The sequence below is a fragment of the Rana temporaria genome, chromosome 10 (genome assembly GCF_905171775.1).
Source record: "Rana temporaria chromosome 10, aRanTem1.1, whole genome shotgun sequence".
Classification (NCBI taxonomy): domain Eukaryota; kingdom Metazoa; phylum Chordata; class Amphibia; order Anura; family Ranidae; genus Rana; species Rana temporaria.
In genome coordinates, this window is record NC_053498.1 from 58,512,312 (window position 1) to 58,533,848 (window position 21,537).

The following is a 21,537-nucleotide window of genomic DNA, read 5'->3' on the forward strand; positions in this document are numbered from 1 at the left end:
CTGTATACTTCAATCCTGCAGTTTGGCCGCAGCTCAGATGTAGCGAAGGGTACCTGCGATTTTTATGTGTGTTTTTTTATTGACTTCTATTATGTCCCTTATTTTTGGTGTGCTTTCAGAAAATGTACCAAAAATGTACTACATAATAGAAGTTTGTGAGAAACCACATGAAAACCGCAGGTATCCTGCGCTGCGGCCAAACTGCAGTATTGAAGTTTACAGTTATCATTATCAATAATAACCCACATAGCCCATGTATATTATATAAAAAATAAATAAAATCACCATGCTTGCAATGGAATTAGTCAATGTGAAAGTGCCCTAAAATGAAAATATCAGCCATAACCTTGGTATTGTTTTTTTACAACCAGTGGCTGGCTTTCTCATGAAAGCGTTCAGAGTGGTTTTTGAGCCACTGGAACGCTTTCAGAAGTGGCGGGAGGGGATGTCCCCCCCTCTTCCACCGTCTTGCCTGAGAAACAATCCAAAAGGGACAGTGAAAAAAAAAAGTTTAATAAATAAGACAAGGTGTTTTAAGGTGTTGCTTATGGAGATTTTGAAGTACCAAAGTTTGTCATCATTCCACGAGTGTGTGCAATTTTAAAGCATGACATGTTGGGTATCTATTTACCCGCCATAACATCATCTTTCACACTATACCCACAAATTGGGGTATTATATTGTGTTTTGTTTTAATTAATTGAACCACTGTGCAAATAGCAAGTGGCATAATTTTTTTTTCTCCAAATTTTTGGTTTGGTGTGCCTCGAGATTCTGACAGATTTTAAAGGGTGCCTTGGTTGAAAAAAGGTTGAAAAACACTGATTTAGACTAATGAATAAAAGGAATACAAAGTTACCTCTTGTGATGTGTGTTTAATGCTTCACAGTGTTCTGTTTACTTTCAAATTAATTGTTTTGCCCCGGCCAGAAAGTAGAGACAGACCCACAAGTCATCATTGTGAGGATTAGAGTTGCGGCTGTGATAGTGAAGGGATCGTTTGGCCTCCCCTTTAGTCAGGGTATTGTACTGACAAAACAATACCAAGTACAAATCTATAAATGGCCACACAGGTATTAATAGGATCATTTGATGATGGAACTGAATAGGAATCGTGAACCGCAGACCCTCCATTCAGTCAATTTAGTAAACTTTTGATTGATTGACACTGGAAAGTGGATCGGCCGTGGCAGGATTGACACTGATCTTGTGTGGGCCCCATCGGTTAAAAAAATAGGAACTTGTTTTAAAATTATCTGATGGTTAACGAACCGATAGGAAAAAAACGATCGTCTGTAGGCACGTCCATCGGTTAAAAATCCACGCATGCTCAGACTAAATTAGGTGGCAGGAGCGCTCGTTCTGGTAAAATTAGCGTTCGTTATGGAGATAGCACATTCATCACGCTGTAACAGTCAGAAAAGCGCGAATCGTTTTTTACTAACACAAAATCAGCTAAAGCAGCCCCAAGGGTGGCGCCATTGGATTTGAACTTCCCCTTTATAGTGCCGTCGTACGTGGTTTACGTGACCACGTTCTGACACAATCGTTTTTTTTAACCGATGGTGTGTAGGCACGACTGATCAGTCAGCTTCATCGGAATAACTGATGAAAAAATCCATCAGTCCGTTTTCATCGGATGGACCGATCGTGTGTACAGGGCATTAGTGACAATCAGGGATTCCCTCACTTTGGAGGGATTTGCGTTTAACTTCCTGTCATGGCTATGAGACAGGAAGTGAAGGGAAATCTCCCCAATGGGACACGGAGGGCAAAACAATACCAAAAAACAGATGGTGGTTAGAACCCTTCTAATATGTCCATTATAGTAAGTTCAGACACTACACAAGTGTACAGATTGTATGGTCAGATTGTAACATGTGTGACCAGCTTTAGACTGAAAAGGGAGATCAAACACCCACATCCACCTTGTAAAACAGAAGATATTTTTCACTTACCTGAACTGCCTTTCAATGTATCTTTCATTTACAGAACTGAGAGATAGAATTGATCCTACATTGCCCTACACCAGGGATATGCAATTAGCGAACCTTCAGCTGTTGCAAAACTACAAGTCCCATCATGCCTCTGGCTGTCAGAGTCTTGCTAAGCCTCATGGGAGTTCTGCAACAGCTGGAGGTGCGCTAATTGCATATCCCTGCTCTACACCTACAATAGCTCCAGCCCCTTTGGTTTATATTCCAGACACTGGCATGCCATGCATGCAGCCTGTAGACAGACAATAGTATCTGTCCGAGCTAGAATGGACTTTTAGCTTTGTTCTTTACTGTTTTAATACGGTATGCCTCTCTGCCATGCATTCTCTAGCTGTAATTTATTGCATTGTTTCAGCCATTAATAGCAGCATGAGGGTAACAAAAAATATACCTTTCATATAACTGAATTTATTTTAGGGTGAAAGTTTTGGAGAATACTCAGTTCATCGCCCCATTCCTGACAAAGAGAACTGACTATTCACAAAGACCTGCACAACACAATATATTCGGTTCGATTTTATAATCCAATCATTTTCAATCCTTTGCGTCATATTAACCGTAAGGTACATCTATAGAGTATATCTTACCTTGTTTCTTAGCATTGTATGGTTGAAGGCATATATACTTTGTACATCACTGTTCACAGAGTCATTATATTCCTTATTAAATTCAGCGGTTGTCTGTTGGATTACTTTGGCCGACGCTTCATCCACCCCCTCGGCAGACCACAATAACAGCAGCCATATTCCCAGGGTGAACATCTCCAGCGAGGAGTGCAGAGATCCTACCGTTCTGTGGCCCTTCCAGCATCAGCAGTTCATGCCACACCTTATGTAATCAAAGAATGCATGCCTGAGTCACCACCAGATAGCTGTTTACCTATGAAGACATGAAAACAGAACATTAAATATCAATTTATTAGTGCTCCAGTCCCGGTTATTGATCATTTATTGGCTGGGGGTGCACACCTACTGGGATCCATCCTCCCCACCCTATACAAGTACAAACCAAGTGGCTGCACTTCCACTGTTAACATCCAACAAGAGATCCCTTTCACACTGCGCCATGGCCGCGTTAGTGCTAAATAGCTGTTTGTTTTAGCAGCGTTCAAGAGGCACATTTAAACCCCGCTATCGGCCGAAGGGGTTAAATGCGCCCGCGTTCTGGCACTTCCGAATCGCTTTTCAGGCGCTTTGGAAGCTCTGCCGATTCATTTCAATGGGCAGGGTGTTTTGGGTGCGGCATATACAGCGCTCCAAACCGCCCCAAAGTTGCTGCCAGCAGGACTTTTACTAACGTCCCACAAGTGCACCACCCCAGTGTGAAAAGACACACTGAAATGAATGGGAGGCGGTTTTCAGGTGTTATTTAGGCTACTTCTATTATACCAGATCTGTCAGTGTTGTAGAGGAGCGAGGACGCTCTAGCAGCACCCACCTGGCTTTGATGAATTGATCGCCAGCATCCGTCAGCCAAAGCGATGAGGTGGGAGGAATGTATCTGGTCTCTCGTTTTTCATAGAAGAGCAGTTTTTTGATTTCCTTATGCGAGTGAATTTTTTTTTAATAATTGTTGCTTGATTTTAATCAAACAGAGAGCGCTATCTTTACTTTTTTCTTTCCGAGCTGATTTACTGGGTGTTTCCTAGTGCTGGCTATCCTTAAAAGAAAGTTCTATCATTCACTAGAGCCCATCCCAGCTGTTTAAAGGGACTCTGTGCTTTTGACCTTTTATGATTTCAAGGTCCAACGCAGAAGGTAAACATGTGGCCACAGAAGTGGGTGGTAATGGCGTGATCTCACCAACTGTAAATCTCTGTTGATTTACTGTATTATTGGATGGTTACAGTTCAAGAGGACTTGCTTAATTGACTTAAGTTGATGTCTTGTACCTACAGGCATTTTTATTATTTCATATAATTTTTTCCCAGCCGGATTATTGTATTAAACTTTTACTTCCGAGCACTTCAGTTTTTTTGCTCAATAGTTTTAGCACAGCACAATTTCCCTTACACATATTGTTGCACTTATGCATCCACACTCCTAACACATCTTTGCTGTGGGGCCTACAAGGAGTGGCACAGTCTCTTCGCAAAGTCTTTAGGCTGAACCAAAAATCCCTATTCATTTCTATTGAAAAGCCATCCACCATTAGTCCCAGCCCAACAATGGATGGCCTGTACATGGAGATTTAAAAGCACCACAAGATCAAATTTCCCCCTGAAGAAGATACGACACCCCCTGTATCGTCACGCATATGGGAGGGGACAGGAGAGTCTGTGTGAGGCTGAGAGGACTGTTTACCATATCCCGATCTGTACATCTCGCTACAAGCCTGTTATAGAGTAGTGCACTGTCGCACCTGCAGTATGTGAGTACCCCGGCAAGGGATCTCTCTTTATATTTAAATAAATATTGTTAAAACGTTACTTGCACCATCCAGGTTTTTTTTTTTCCTTATATATTCTATGATCTGGAGCTGCCTGCCAAGGAACCAGGAACCTAGGATTATCCATTAGAACCCAGGTGTGGTTCATAAGCGTGCACAGATCAAGCTAAGTTGCAAGGTCGCACGCTCTAAGGTGAGCGTCCATTACCATAGGGGAGCACCTGTGTGACTACACCTTGGCATGACTTTTGGATCACTCACTGGGCTGTGTGTTGTTGTATGAACTGTACTATATATCACCCTTGGATTGCTGCTACCGATTGCGTGCACTAAAGCACTGTGGAATTTTTCATTGATTTTTTTATCCACACTCAAGCACCTTAGAATACTTTTACATGGACTTGTGTGTCATTTAAGGATTGGACTGTTTACCACTATTATTTATTATGCATGTTTATGCACTTATACACCTTAGTGTGAGGCGATTTTTTGAATAATGCGCTTTTCTCAAATCGTCTTCCAGGACAGCCTCCGAGACCTTGGGCTCCTCCCTCCGGGACAGGAAACACATACACCAACTTCTTTAAAGGCGGTCCTCCAGGCCTCCCTCTTCAGTTATTTGTGTTTCCTACCGGATGGGAAGGAGCACGCAAGGAACCTTTGGGAGCTCCAGGTCTCAGGACTGTCCTGAGAAGAGCACCTGGCAAATGATTCTCCTCAGCCTGGGCACCCCTCTGGCCTGATAGGGAAGAGCACGGTTGCCGGGTCTATTGCTGCCCGTTTGCTCAGAGGGAGCAGGACCTTTGACCGGCGCTAACCCTGTATCCCATTACCTCTAATCGGCATGCTGGACAGCGGCAGGGGACGCTGACCGACCAGTTTGTATCATCCGCGCAACAGCTTCCGGAGACACCAAAGGGGCGGGTTATGCGTTCCAAAGAACGGAAGTGACGAGGATTTCCGGCGGAACAACGTCATCAAAGGGCGCTGCGGAGATACTGTTCCGGTCTCCTTAACGCGGCGCAGCAGTGGATTACAGGCCCAGAGCAGGGTAGAGAGCTTTGGCAAGGGCGTGTGTTACCCGGAAGCATGTAGGAAGCAAGTCATGCGACGGACTCATGCTCAGCAGGCTCCGGTACCTCTCAGGTAAGGTGGTGAGGGTGGACCACGCTTACACTGGGAGGTTGTGGGTGTTTAGCACTTGTACCCTCCTGGGGTGGGGAACCTACGGTGGAGGGTAGGCACTCAACTCAGTTTTGACTCCAGCACAGAGGTGTCACGGGTCAAGGGGGCATTCTAACGGCTGCCTGGACTGTCTTTTCAGGTCAAAGTGCCTCCCGTACAGACTCCCAGGAAGAAGTGTGCCGTGTGTGGGGCTAAATTGAGTACTAACTGGAAGAAGCCATTATGATTCAGTGGATGATTCAGTGGCAGAGTGTCACAAAATCCTGACTTCTGTTAAGGACGAATTAGCGTCCACCTTTTCATCATTCAGGGAATGATGGATAGGGTACAGGTCCCATCCCCTCTGCCCAGGGCAGCCAGTACTCCTTCCTTGTCTGACCCCACAAATAGGCCATCAGCACAAGAGGAGGAGCTAGAGAGAGAAGGGGTTCCTAGATCGTGGACTTCGTCCCAGGCGGACTCTGCTTCCGGATCTGAGGAAGGGGAAGATTCCTCCAGGGGATCTAGATATAGATTGACCCTAGATGACGTGGGAGATCTGTTAAAAGCGATCTATGACACGTTAGAAATTTGTGAGGAGCAAGTCAATCTTTCGAAGCATGACCAGATGTATTTAGGGTCCAATGCTCAGAAGGCCAGGGTATTTCCCATACATAAATCACTCATTGAGTCGATTTTACTGGAGTGGGAACATCCGGAAAGGAGACCATTCTTCTCGGGTAGCCTCAAGAGGAGGTTCCTGTTCGAAACTGACGCTTCCCATCCATGGAATAAGATTCCAAAATTGGATGCACCATTGGCCAAGGTGTCTAAAAATACAGATTTGGCCTTTGATGATTTGGGCTCACTAAAGGATCCCATGGATAAGAGGGGAGATGTGTTGCTCAAAAGGGCCTGGGATGCCTCATCTATTGGATTAAAACCAGCCCTTGCTGCTACCTGTGTAGCCAGAAATCTTGAGGGCTGGCTTACACAATTACAGTCGCATATTTCTGCAGGTACTTCTAGGCAGCAACTGCTGAACTCATTTCCCTTGCTGTTTAAGGCAGTGGGTTTTCTGGCGGATGCCTCAGCTGAGTTGGTCAGACTAGCAGCCAGGTCTGCGTCATTGGTTAACGCTGCTAGATGGGCAGTATGGCTCAAGACTTGGCCAGGCGATTCTGGCTCTAAACTTAAGCTTTGTGGGTTGCCTTTTTTAGGTGACCACTTATTCGGGCCTGGTCTTCAGGAGGCGCTAGAGAGAACCCAGGATAGACAGAAATCCTTTCCTGAGAGGAAGAAAAGAAACAAGAATAAACGTTTTTTTTGTGGCTTCAAACAGCAGGGTGCAAAGGAGAGGGATGTCATCCCAAAAAGCCTTGGACAGGCCAAAAGGGGCGCGGGAAAGGAGGCATCCTATTCAATCCTCCTCAATCCACCCCCAAACCCCAGTGACGCCTCCGTCCCAGTGGGAGGAAGACTGGGGGAGTTCCTTCCACAGTGGATACCATCTACTTCAAGCCTGTTCATTCTGGATATTGTCAGGAACGGTTACAGGCTGGAGTTCTATACAACTCCCCCCCCTATGTTTCTGCTGACCCAGTTACCAAAAGACCGAGAAAAAGCGGAAGCTTTAGGTCTGTTGCTAGAGGATCTTTTAGACCAGAGAGTCTTGGTTCGGGTTCCCCGGCAGGAGGAAGGCCAGGGGGTATACTCTCACGTGTTTGTCGTGAAGAAACCTTCTGGGAAGTTCAGGCTAATTCTGAATCTCCGTTCCCTGAACAAATTCGTAAGGTACAAGCGATTCAGGATGGAGTCAATATTTTCAGTGACGAACTTCCTGTTTCCAGGCTGTTTCTTGGCAACCATAGACCTCAGGGACGCTTATTTGCACATCCCCGTACATCAGGAGTTTCAAAAAATTTTGAGGTTGGCGGTACAGAGAGGCTCGTAGGTGATACATTACCAGTTCAGAGCACTACCCTTTGGCCTGTCCTCCTCCCCGAGGATCTTTACCAAGGTTCTAGCGGAAGCCCTGGCACCTTTAAGAGTCAAGGCGATCACGGTGATACCCTACCTGGACGATCTCCTTTTCATTGCCTCCTCCGGTCCCCAATTGGTAAAAGACCTAGAGGAATCCCAGTGTCTCCTATGTTCCCTGGGCTGGCTGGTCAACAGGGACAAATCCCAGCTGACTCCGTCTCAGGAGGTCCTGTATCTGGGGTACAGAATCTCCTCGGTGGAAATGAAGGTTTTTCTTCCCGAGGAGAAGATTCAGAAGGTAGAGCTGGCAGTGGCTCTACTGCAAACCAACCAGGTCACTCAAGTCAGAGACGTGATGAGAGTTTTGGGGCCGATGTCGGCCTGTTTTCCGGCAGTGGCTTGGGCCAGGCATCATCAACGCCTAATACAGAACTCGATGCCGAGACATTGGGACGGCAGGAAAGAGAGTCTGGACTTTCCCATGCACGTTTCAGCAAAAATCAAAAGAGCCTTGTGGTGGTGGTGGAACCGTCACAATTTAGAAAAGGGGTTGTCCTGGGATCCTCCCACAGCCGTTGTGGTGACAACCGATGCCAGTGCGCTAGATTGGGGAGCCCACCTGGAAGGGAACTTGGCCCAGGGTCCCTGATGGAAGCCCATCGGTCCTCAAATCAGAAGGAACTTCTCGCAGTCTTAAGGGCAATAGAAACCTTCTGACCCCTGATAACGGGGCGACACCTCCAGGTGAGGACAGACAACGCGGCTACTGTCGCGCATATAAACAAACAGGGGGGCACAAGGAGCCCTCCCCTTCAGGCTATAGCAGACAGGATAATGAGCTGGGCAGAGATAAACCTGTCTTTCTTGTCTGCGGTTCACCTGAAGGGTTCCCACAATGTCCAAGCAGACTTCCTAAGTCGGCAGCCAGTAAGCCAGGACGAATGGTCCCTCAATGGGGAGGTATTCAGGGAGATAGTGTCCCACTGGGGAGAGCCGGAAGTGGACCTCTTCGCTTCAGAAGAGAACAAGAAAGTGATGAGATTCTTTTCCATTCACCCGCAGGACAAAGCCATAGGGGTAGATGCCTTCGCCAATCCCTGGCGCTTCAGACTGGCTTATGCCTTTCCTCTGATAAGGCTGATAGCCAGAGTCCTCCAGAGGTTTCTTGTCGAAACTACAGACCTAATCATAGTCACGCCATTCTGGCCCAAGAGGCCGTGGTTTGCCAACCTGAGGAGGCTGGCCGTTGGTCCTCCTTGGACTCTTCCAGCCAGGGAAGACCCAATTTTATTAGGTCCTATTCTTCATCCACAGATAGAGAATCTAAAACTGACGGCATGGTATCTGAGGAACAATTGTTAAAAGCCCATGGGTTCTCAGATAGGGTAGTCAAAACGCTTTTAGAATGCCGCAAACCTGTAACCAGGGCCATTTATACCAAAGTGTGGAAGAAATTTAATTCCTGGCAGGCAGAACGAGGGATTGATCTTCCCGGCATTCCGGTAGTTCTGGATTTCCTTCAAGCAGGTTTCGATATAGGTCTTTCTACCAGTACTCTAAAGGTGCAGACGGCAGGCCTTGAGTGTTTTTCTTGAAGTTCCACTCCAGAAAAATCAGTTCGTAAAAAAAAAAATTTCAAGGCCTTAGCAAGATCCAAACCAGTGAAAGTAAGAGCTTGCCCTTCTTGGGACCTATCCTTAGAGCTCTTACCGGTGTCCCTTTTGAGCCCCTGGAGAAATCGTCACTTAAATACATAAGTTTAAAAACTATTTTCTTAGTAGCAATCACATCGGCCAGGAGGGTCAGTGATCTGCAGGCCCTATCAATTCAGGAGCCCTTTTTGTTAGTTTTGGATGATAAAGTAATCCTTAAAACGGATCCTTCCTTTTTACCCAAAGTGTCTTCCACGTTTCACAGGACCCAAGACATTATCTTACCTACTTTTCATTCCACTTCAGAAGGTGATGAGGGGGAATCAGTAAGTTTATTAGATGTTAAAAGATGTATTTTATGTTATTTAGAGGCCACTAAGAATTTTAGGCGCTCCGAGTCTCTTTTTGTTAATTTTGCGGGGGCTCGCAAAGGCTATGGGGCTTCTAAATCGTCCATTGCTAGGTGGTTAATGATGGCGATCACAGATGCTTATCAATCAGAGGGTAAACAACCCCCTTCAGTCAAAGCACACTCGACCCGGGCAGTCTCGGTATCTTGGGCGGAGAAGGCCAGAGCTTCACTGGAGGATATATGCAAAGCAGCGGCATGGTCGTCTTCCTCTACGTTTGCCAGACACTATCGGTTAGATTTGCTGTCGGACAAAGATCAAGCGTTTGGACGGAAGGTCCTCCAGGCGGTTGCCCCACCCTAACAAGTGAGTTTCTTGCTTATCATCTCAGAGGCTGTCCTGGAGGACGATTTGAGAAAACCGGAGTTAGGCTTACCGGTAACTCTGTTTCTAGGAGTCTTCCAGGACAGCCGGGGTTTTTCCCACCCGGTTTTATGTAACTGGTATCTGAGGTATGAACTGACGTTGTGTTAATATATTATGTCTTTCAGAGCCTTCCAGTAGTTCTTGAATAAACTGAAGAGGGAGGCCTGGAGGACCGCCTTTAAAGAAGTGGGTGTGTGTGTTTCCTGTCCAGGAGAGGGAGGAGCCCAAAGTCTCAGAGGCTGTCCTGGACCCCCAGGCCCTAAGAACTAGTGAAAATTTCAGGGCGGGTCTTAAACAGAAAGGAGTGTGGTCTTGATAGGAAGGGGTGGGTCATATTTAAATTAGGGGGTGCAGGAGTTTAGTCAGGCCTAGGGCATCACAAAACCTAAATACACTACTGCACACAGCCTATACCTGACTAGGTCACAGGCGGCTCTTGTACTCCATTAGAGAACATCTGCGCTGTACAGATATAAATTGTATCTAAAACCACTACTTATGCTATTTATTATTCAGAGAAATCTCCCCCCCATCCATGTCCCGTGCTGAGAAATCACTTTGAAAAAGACCCCCTAGCATTTCTAGCTTCAGCCATGTTGAGTGTGTGTATGTATGCAAACGATTTGTGTAGCATTTACTTCCTGGAATCCATCTGCTCTTAGATCAGATGTTCCGTCAGATTAGGTAACGGAAGTGTCCACCGCTACCAGGTTTGCTCATCTGACAAAACACCTACAGTGAGAAGAAGGCAGCGGACTTAGTACGGATGAGCTGAGTCGCGCTCGCAAATCAATGCGCCCGCCAGGAAGCTGACACTTTGAAGGGCCAATCACAGACAGTGAGACATTTCCTGATCTGTGCCACCACGGATCATGAAATGTCTCACTGCCTGTGATTAGCACTGCGGAGTATCAGCTTCCTGGCGGGCGCGGGCACATGGAGTTGCGAACATGCCTGGCCTCATCTTTACATCTTAGTACACCCAGCTACGTCTTGAATGTCATAGTAATTTTACCAATGTTGACATCTGTGATGCTGTTTGAATGTTTAATTTTAACCACTTATGCCCCGGACCATTTTGCTGCCCAATGATCGGGCCACTTTTCGCGATTCGGCAATGCGTCACTTTAACTGACAATTGCGCGGTCGTGCGACGTGGCTCCCAAACAAAACGGACGTCCTTTTTTTTCCCCCACAAATAGAGCTTTCTTTTGGTGGTATTTGATCACCTCTGTGGTTTTTATTTTTTGCGCTATAAACAAAAATAGAGCGACAATTTTGAAAAAAAATCTATATTTTTTATTTTTTGCTAATAATAAATATACCAAAAAAAAAAAATGTCCTCAGTTTAGGCCGATACGTATGCTTCTACATATTTTTGGTAAATTTTTTTTTGCAATAAGCGTTCATTGATTGGTTTGCGCAAAAGTTATAGCGTCTACAAAATAGGGGATAGTTTTATAGCATTTTTAATAATAATTGTTTTACTAGTAATGGCGGTGATCAGCGATTTTTATCGTGACTGAGACATTATGGTGGACACATTTGACATTTTTGGGACCATTGTCATTTTTACAGCGATCAGTGCTATAAAAATGCACTGACTACTGTAATAATGACACTGGCAGTGAAGGGGTAAACCACTAGGTGGCGCTGTAGGGGTTAAGTGTAACCTAGGGAGTAATTCTTACCGTCAGGGGACGTGACTTGCTGTGACACGCCACCGATCGTTGTTCCCAATGACAGGGAACACGATCAGTGACAGTGTCACTAGGCAGAACGGGGAGATGTTGTGTTTACACTAACATCTCCCCGTTCTATCTCTCCGTGAGACAATCACGGGTATGGCCACGGCAATCAAGTCCGCGAGACCCGTGGTCGGGCTCACAGAGATTCACAACAACCGCTTCCTAAAGGGGACGTATATATACACATCCTTCTGCCTGCCAGTGCCATTCTGCAGACATATATCTGCGTGCGCTGGGCAGCAAGCGGGTAAAAGGCTAAAAGGATTAACGCTAAGCAGTGCGGGGTGTACCAACATGGCCTCCGCCACCTCCCTACTGCTGGCACCCAGTTTCTTTCAAAATGTAACATCCAAACAGCATCACAGATGTCAACATTCTAGATTTATTTCTATCCGCTCACTTCATTGCTAAAATTAATGTGAAATTCAAGACATAGCTGGGTGTAGTAAGATGTCCGCTACCTTCTTCTCACTGCAGCTGTTCTGTCAGATAAGCAAACCTGGTAGCAGAGGAACGCATGCACAGCGGATGGAATGTCACTTCCATTACCTAATCTGACGGGTCGCTGATTCTGATGGAACACTGGCATGCAGGAGGGTGTTTAGCAGTGTAAGGCCCTCCTGAAGACACAGGATGTGGTTTTAGCCAGAAAACAGGAAATAACTGAAGAAATGCAAAAAAACACATAAATATGATATAGCTTCCTATTTATTTACTAATGTTTGCAGCACAATGGTTACACATAGTTCATACTGGTGGAGTATAATTAGCTGTGTGTGTTCCATTGAGGACAATACATTGATGACATCCATAGAGAATCTGTTACTGATACAAAGCTGTGTGTATGAGCCTCCTCCCCCTCCCCCCCGATCAATGGGCACAAAGCCTCATACAGGGAACCCAGAACCCGCAGAGACATGGCTGGGGAGAAGAATAATCATCACCATGGACATGTATGAGCAGAAATCTGTGTCTACAGGAATCATACCAGCAGGTGAGTGTGTAGACCTCCCTCCATACACAACAACACAAAGCCTGACTCAGTCCCCCGACTCTATGACCCCGACTCTATGACCCCGCTATGTGTGTGATGATTATTACCGATCACTTACCTCTCCCCTCTCCTCATCCTCCTCCCCCTCCGCCGCTATCCTGCCCGCTGTCCCCACAACTGTCTCCGTACAGCTGGAAGACCACAGCAATGATGGGCGGGGTCTCCGCAGACATTCTAGGCGGAGCCGCACGCTATTGGATGGGTGGATGGTGGATACAGGCGGAAGGGGAGGGGGAAGACTCTGTTTGTACATTTCAGAGGCGAAGTGACGAAATGTTTACAGGAATGTCACGTGCTCGGGCATTGTTTACTATCGGAGACGTCGGTGATCACCGCCCACTGACAGGCGCGCACGGTACCTACCGGTCACTAAGTACACAGTCCACCCAGCGCTGGAGAATAGCAGACATTGCTTCCATGGGTAGTATGTGCAGCATGGTGTCAGTAGTTATTATTGTTCTTATTTTGTTTTACAATTAGATTTTTTAGTATTTTTCACGTTTTCAAAATGCTTTTTGGGGGCCAGTGAATGGTGTCAGTAGAGCAATGCACAGTGTCATAAAAGAAGGACAGGGGGCAGAGGAGAACATGGGGGGGCGAAGAACAGAGGAGGATACGGGGGGCGGAGGAGGACGCAGGGGGGTGGAGGAGGACAGGTGGCGAAGGGCGTGGGAGGAGGACGCAGGGGGTGGAGGAGGACAGGTGGCGAAGGGCGTGGGAGTTGGACGCAGGGGGTGGAGGAGGACAGGTGGGGAAGGGCGTGAGAGTTGGACGCAGGGGGTGGAGGAGGACAGGTGGGGAAGGGCGTGGGAGGAGGACGCAGGGGGTGGGGGAGGACGCAGGGGTTCAGAGGAGGATACAAGGGTGGAGGAGGACAGGAGGGGAGGGCGGAGGAGAACACAGGGGACCAGAGGAGGGTGCAGGGGGCTGGAGGGGGGGCAGGGCATAGGAGGATTCAGGGGGGCAGAAGAGGATACAAGGGTGGAGGGGGCCGGAGGAGGACAGGAGGGGAGGGCGGAGGAGAACACAGGGGACCAGAGGAGGATACGAGGGTGAAGGAGGACACAGAGGGCTGGAGGAGGACAGGAGGGGAGGGCGGAGGAGATCACAGGGGACCAGAGGAGGATACGAGGGTGGAGGAGGAGGGGAGGGCGGAGGAGAACACAAGTGGGGCAGAGGAGAACACATGGGACCAGAGGAGGATGGGGACAGGGCAGAGGAGAACACAGGGGACCAGAGGAGAACACATGGGACCGGAGGAGGACGGAGAAGGACACGGGGGACCGGAGGAGAACACGGGGTGGGAGACAGGAGGATATGGGGGCGGAGGAGAACACAGGGGACCAGATGAGAACACGGGGGGTTAGGACATGCGGGGGGCCAGATGCAGGGGGCCATAGGATGACAGGGATGGAAGGGCAGAGCAGAACGCGGGGGGACCGGAGGATGACAAGGTGGGGGGGGGGGCAGAGGAGGACGCGGGTCATCAGTTTAGAGTTACCAGTGAATAATGGGCCTAGAATTATTGATTTCACTCTGGTGTGTGCAATTCCTTCTAATGTGTAGCGCAATCAACATTTTCCACATGTAGGCATCTCTGACGCTTGTGTTTTAAATGTATACATATGTGGGAGTGGGGATGGATTTTTAGGCCTGATTCACAGCTATGCAGGTTGTAGTTTGCATATTCCAGGTGCATTTTGCGTTTTTCAATACACATTTTTGATCCATTTGAAGCTTATGAAATCAAAAACCAGAAAAAAATTCCTGGCCCTTTCCATAAAATGCAGTGCACTTTTTTGGAAAAAAAAAAAAAAGTGAATTAGCCACTTCCATACAGGGCTTTTATACACACCTCCATACCAGGCCTATTCTGGCACTTCTCTCCTATATGTACAAATCATCATTTTTTTTTTTTTTGCTGGAAAATTACGCAGAACCCCCAAACATTATATATGTTTTTTTAGCAGACACCCTAGGGAATAAAACGACAGTCATTGAAACGTTTTATCTTGCACGGTATTTGCGCAATAATTTTTCAAACGCCTTTTTTTTGGAAAAAAATTGTTTCATGAATTAAAAAAATAACAAAACAGTAAAGTTAGCCCAATTTTTTTGTAAAATATGAAAGATGATGTTACACCGAGTAAATAGATACCTAACATGTCACGCTTTAAAATTGCGCACACTCATGGAATGGCACCAAACTTCGGTACTTAAAAATCTCCATAGGCAACGCTTAGAATTTTTTTACAGGTTACCCGTTTAGATTTACAGAGGAGATCTAGTGCTAGAATTGTTGCTGGCACTCTAACGCACGCGGCGATACCTCACATATGTGGTTTAAACGGCGTTTACATATGTCGGCGGGACTTGCGTGTGCGTTCGCTTCTGCACGCGAACTACTGGGGACAGGGGCGTTAAAAAAAATTTTTTTATTTCTTTTCTTTTTTTTACATATTTATTTATTTTTTTACACTTTTTTTTTTTTTTTTTTATTATCACTTTTTTTTTTTTATTATCACTTTTTTTTTTTTACTCATCTTTTATTTTTCCACAGATAACAGAAAATTTTACAACTATAAATACTTATTCCATACATTTTAACATTTTAATCCGTCACTATATTTTCCCTAAGCCATCCTCACTCCTATTACCCTTCCATCTGATTCTCCCCCCCCCCCCCCCCTCTCCAAAAAAAAAAAAAACAACAACAAATTCCCCCCACCCATCCCACCCCCCCCTCTTCTCCCCTTCTCCCCTCCCGAGATATTGGACCTACACTTCTAAATTCCTAGTCATCTACCCTTACCTTAAATCTTTCTCTCTAAGAGTCTTAATTTCCCTCTATTAACCCCTTTCCTTCTTCTGATCTCATAAATACATTCCATCCGGACCATATTTCTTCATACTGTATCCTCCTATTCTGCGCTGTACGCACCAAATCTTCCATTGCACCTACCTCTTCAATCCTTTTAAGCCAGCCTGCAATAGATGGCGGGCAAACATCCCTTCACCTCAATGTAACTCCTGCCCGTGCCGCATTGATCATGTGGCACACTACCGACTTCCTATACTTCTGCACCGGTACTTCTGAGCTGTGTAACAGGAAAAGAGCAGGATCGTCCGGAAGCAATACTTCCGAGAATTTTTGCGAGATTCTTCTCACCTCCTCCCAATAATGTCTTATTTTTTGGCAATACCAAAAAATATGTAACAAAGTTCCTTGTTCTCTGCCACACCTCCAGCACCTTTCGTCTACTTCTTTATCAAATTGGTGTAATCTTTCTGGGGTGTAATACCATTGTACAAGGAGTTTGTAATTAGCTTCTTGCGTTTTTGAACATACCGACGAGTTGACTGCCAAGTATATTATTTGTTTATGCTGTATTGGGGTGAAAATTCTCCCCAGGTCTTTTTCCCATTTCCGAATGCCTGGCATCACAAAATCCTCAGCTGGCATGTTCAGAAACCCATACATTTTCGATAGTACTCTCGGTAGAGGTTCCACCTCATCACAACATCTCTCTAGTGTTGTCAATTGCCTACAGAATTCTGTTACCGGGCCCAAAGATCTTAGGAAATGACTTACCTGAAGTGCCTGCCACAATGCAAGTTCAAATTTACCTCCTTCCTCTGTCAGTTCCCCGATTGATGGCCATGCATTTGACCTCAAGAAATCTGAGACCTGACAGAGGTTCTTTCCTTTAAACTTTTCTTTTGTATTTTTTTCCATTCCTGGAATGAAATTAGGATTACCTATTATAGGTAGTAGTGGCGATTTACTAGGTGTATATTTCTTATCTCCACAGATTTTCGCTGAAATTTGCAATGTGGGACCTATTATAGGGTGTCTCTTAAGGTATCTAGGGAGAACCGCGTAACACCAAGGTGCTCTAGCCAGAGGAATCTGGCTCACATACTGCTCTATGCTTACCCAGCGCTTAAACTCCCCATGTCTACACCAGTCTACCAACCTAGTTAAATGCGATGCTCTATAGTATTTTATTATATCCGGGACTGCCATCCCTCCAGCCCTTTTAGGCATTCTCAACAGTTCTATTTTAATTCTGGATTTTTTCCCTGCCCATATGAATTTCATAAACAAAGAATTCACCTGTCGAAGATAGGTTATTGGTATGGAGATAGGCAGTGCCTGGAACAAATACAATACCTTTTGCAAAATACACATTTTGATTTTACTTCCTCTCCCAAACCAGGAGTGCATTCCGTGTCTCCATTTTTCTAGCAATCTTCTTATTTCAAGGTACAATGGGGGAAAGTTCAATACATAAGTATTTTTAATGTCTGATGGTATATATGTGCCTAAGTATTTTAGTACCTTCCCCCATTTGAACCTAAAATTCTGTTTTATTATATCCCCCATAGGTTCAGGGATTGCCACGTTCATTGCTTCCGATTTTGTGTTATTTACTTTCAGATTAGATAACCTACCATATTTCTCAATTTCTCTTACAAGGTTAGGGAGTGATACATGAGGGTTAGTCACTGAAAAGAGCAGGTCGTCCGCATATGCTGCAATTTTATGAGTCTGATCTCCCATCTGAATTCCCTGGATATCCCCGTTTAATCTGATTCTGTTCAATAGGGGTTCTAGTGTAAGGGCAAACAACAAGGGTGATAGCGGACATCCCTGTCTTGTTCCGTTTGTAATTTTGAACGGGGATGATATTACTCCGTTAACCCTTACTGAGGCTCGGGGGCCTATATACATACTCATTATCCATCTGATCATCTGTTCACCTACCCCCACCTGTCTCAATACTTCCTCCAAAAAACGCCAACTCACCCTGTCAAACGCTTTTTCTGCGTCGGTATTTAAAAACACACAGGGAATTTTTTTTCTCCAACATAATGCACCAGGTTAAGTATTTTAATCAAGTTATCTTTAGCTTCCCTTCCTGGGATAAATCCCACCTGGTCCATATCTACTAATTCTGATATACATGGTTGAAGCCGGGAAGCTATTATTTTGGAGAAGAGTTTAAGGTCTGCATTTAGCAATGAGATAGGTCTATAGCTGCCACATTCAGCCGGATCCTTCCCTTCTTTAGGAATAACAGTAATGTGGGCCAAAAGTGCCTCTGGGGGGAATACCGCCGAGCTTCCCAATGCGTTAAAAAACTTAGCCATCTGTCCGTTTAATAACCCTAAGAATTCCTTATAATAGCTTACCGAAAATCCATCTGGACCTGGAGATTTCCCTGTCTTCACCTTCTTTAGAACTTCCCCGACCTCTTCAACAGTTATTGGACTCTCTAACTTCTTTCGGACTAAAGATGGTAATCTAGGCATTCCTGCCCCAGAGAGGTATTCCTCTATCTCTACCTGTTTATCGCCTTCTATTGGTAAATTATATAGCGCCGCATAATATTCCCCAAATACTTGGGCGATCTCTCTAGGTTTTTTTAGAAGCTGTCCTTCTTTCCCTTTAATCAATGGGACATATACCGACCTGTTCTTTTCCTTGAGTTTCCCTGCGAGTAATTTGCTGCATTTATCTCCCAGCTCATAGTTGGCCTTCCTTCCTCTGTATAGTCGCCTTAGCTTTAAACCGCATCATCTCTGAGATCTGCTTCCTTAATTGTCCCAGCTTTCTCCCCACCTCGGGTAGTTGTTTTTTTTTTATGTTGGAGTTCTAATTTTTGAATTTCCTCTAATTTGTCCCTGATCTGTTTTTCCCTTTTTTTTTTCAGATAAGATCCATGTTTTATCAGGATCCCCCGAATGACTGTCTTATGGGCCTCCCATACCATACCTATATTACTCCCTGGTATATCATTAACCTGAAAGTATGCTGCAATCTCCTTAGCGACATCGTCCCTGACTTCTGAGTTTTGCAGCAGACTTTCGTTCAAACGCCAGGTTCTATCCTGGGCAAATACCTCGTTAGAAAGGGAGAGACATAAACTAATCGGGGCATGATCTGACCACGTTATGTTCCCTATTATTGTCTCCGTTACAGAGGTAATCAGGTAGTGAGGAACAAGAAACATATCCACACGGGTATATACATGATGTGGATTAGAGAAAAAAGTGTAGTCTTTTTCATCTCCATGTAGAATCCTCCACACATCCACTAATTGTACCTCGTGTAGTTTCTTTATTATCCCCCTTCTGACCCTCCCTGGTATCGACGAGGTCCCTGTGGATGCATCCATTCTGGGATCTAGCGTAATATTAAGATCACCTCCCACAATTAATTTACCCTCTGTAAATTCAATCAATTCTGTGAGAACTTCTTTCACGAATCTGTCTTGTTTATTATTTGGTGCGTACAGCGAAGCCAACGTCACCTTAACCCCTCCTATACTCCCCTTCAGGAATAGGAACCTGCCATTCGAGTCCAGACGTTTATCTTGTAGAGACCAATTCACTCGATTTGAAATCAAGATTGATACTCCCTTGGTTTTTGCCTCTTGGTTCATCGAATGATACACAAAGGGGAAAAATCTGTTCTGGAGGAATGGCAGGCTCCCGCCCCTGAAATGGGTTTCCTGGACAAAAGCTACATCCGAGCCCCAATTCTTTAAGTCCTTTAGTATCATTTTACGTCTTTCAGGGATGTTCAATCCTCTCGCATTCAGAGAGGTTACTTTTATTGTCCCCATCTCGGGAGAAAAAAAGGGGAAGAAGAGGGAAAAAAAAAAAAAAACCCCAACAACCCCTCCCTTAATTCCACCTCTCCCCCTCCCTTATTTCCACCCCTCCCCCTATAGCCCTAAGGAAAAAAAAACACCCAAGACTGTATCTCTCTCCAGTACTCACCGTGGGTGTATACCTATTCTGGGGGGATTAACTGAGCGATCGAGTAGCTCCACCCCATTCCCCTCCACTCCTCCCCCGACCCTCCTTAATTTTTTCTTCTTCTGTCTCTCCCTCTTTCCCCTCCCACCCCCTTCTTGTCTCTCAGCCCATCCACCTTCCTACCCTTCCCTCCCCCTTCCCCTTCTCTCCTGTTATCCAGTTTTAATTCTTAATTCTATTCATTATATTTAATTTCCCCAAGTTGTTAAGTATTTAATATTCCTTCATATCTAATACCCCTTTTAAACTGATAAGCGCTTATAACTCTGCTCTCTCCTACAAAAAAAGGGGAAAGAAGAAAAAAAAAAAAGGGGGGAAGCAAAGGAGAAGAGGAAGTATGTTGTTTATCTTACCCCCCCTTTCTTGACCTTGAACAGCCCCATAGGCTCAAGGTGTGGCCCCTCCATCCCCCCCCCCGGCCACCTCCACCCCACCCTCTCCCACATACCCCATATTGTGCAAGAAAGAAAAAACAAGAACAAAAAGTGTATGCATATCTGCCACTTTCTACCTGCCTCTATACCTCTACTCACTCCTTATCTCTATTAATCATAATTCTGCCCATTATTTCTCAAATCAAGCAGATAATACCCCATGATACCCCATGAGTCCTGTGAGTCTTGTAAGTCCTTAAGTCCTATAGGACTGGAGCCTCTTGTGAAAAAAAAAAACAATTATATCAAAATTCCATACCCCCCCCTCCTCCTTCCACTTTCCCTCCCCCCCCCACCCCTCCTCCCCTATAACAAAAAAAAAAAAAAAAAACACAGCAAAAAAAAAAAGGGAAAAAATTCCTTTCGAATTTGTGAGTCGTGTTTAAATTTTTCCAGACATTTGTCTCTTCTTCTCTCTTCTCTCTTCTATATTTGTATTTTTTTGTGATTTAGTGTCATTTGTGCAGTTGTGCAATAGTGTTATTAGTGATTTCAGGTGATTTCAGGTGGAGGGACCTGGCCAGTAGTGGGGGAAAAAGGAAAAACCACTCCTTTCCAGAAACAATTTCAAGGGGAGGGGGGAGCCGGGTAGGGAGACAGGGACCCCTTAATCACCCCTTGATCACCCTCCAAGATCTTCCTTACTTCCTTACTTTTTCCCGGCTTTATTTTCTTAATTTTGAGAGCTGCTGTAGCCAATCTGGGACTTCAATTGGCTCTATTCCCATAAACTTAAACACACCGGGCAAGTCCTCATATTGCTGCACATGGTAAGACTCAGTCCCCCGTTTGACTGTAACAGAGATTGGGTACCCCCATCTGTAGCTCCCTCCCACACTCTTTATTTTATCCAGCAGCGGACGCAACATGGCTCTTCTTTGTAGCGTGGCCCTTGATAGATCTGGGAGGATTTTTATTTGTATCCCTTCAAACCTGACCTCCCCTGCATCCCATGCTGCTCTACTGACCAACTCTTTATGAGCGTATCTGTGGAAGCACCCAATTATGTCTCTCGGTCTATCCAAGTTCGTTGAGCGGGGGCCCAGTGCTCTATGTAACCTCTCGAACTCAAATCCTGAGGGGGGCGGTGAGCCCACTAACTGATTACATATCTCTATTATCGTTATCTGTAGGTTCTCTTTTTCCACCGTTTCTGGGACCCCTCTAAACCTTAAATTCCTGCGCCTACCACGGTCCTCAATTTCTTCCAGCCTAAGCTGAATATAGTCAACCTGGGATATTTTTGTCTTATATGTCTGCTCTATTACAGTAACCCGTGCATCCAAATCAGTCAACAGCAGTTCATCTTTTTCCAACTTATCTGTAATCTGTTGAACTTCTTCCCGTACGACCTCCAGATCTTTACGATGGGATTCCTCCATACGTTTAACCAACGCCTCCATATCTGCCTTTGTAGGGAGAGCCAGCAGCATGGCTTTTAAGACACTCAGTTCCGTCTCATGATCTCCCTGTAAAAGCTGTAAGGGCTGTGTCTGGGGCAGATCTCTTACCC

General features: G+C 45.5%; 1 protein-coding gene across 5 annotated transcripts in view; it reads right to left on the reverse strand.

Annotated features, from left to right (window-relative positions):
* SIDT2 (SID1 transmembrane family member 2) overlaps positions 1–12,918 on the reverse strand; it is a 107,324-nt gene extending 94,406 nt beyond the window's left edge. For 4 of the 5 annotated variants that reach the window (XM_040327661.1, XM_040327659.1, XM_040327660.1 and 1 more), the window contains exons 1-2: positions 12,821–12,918; positions 2,585–2,876 (exon numbers count right to left, since the gene is read on the reverse strand). In XM_040327661.1, the coding sequence (XP_040183595.1) occupies positions 2,585–2,758 (174 nt within the window). In that variant the 5' untranslated portion in view covers positions 2,759–2,876; positions 12,821–12,918. Of the gene's footprint in view, positions 1–2,584; positions 2,877–12,257; positions 12,372–12,820 lie in introns of those variants that run through there. The other variant, XM_040327658.1, reaches the window with a different exon arrangement.
* Between the last annotated feature and the right edge of the window lie 8,619 nt (positions 12,919–21,537).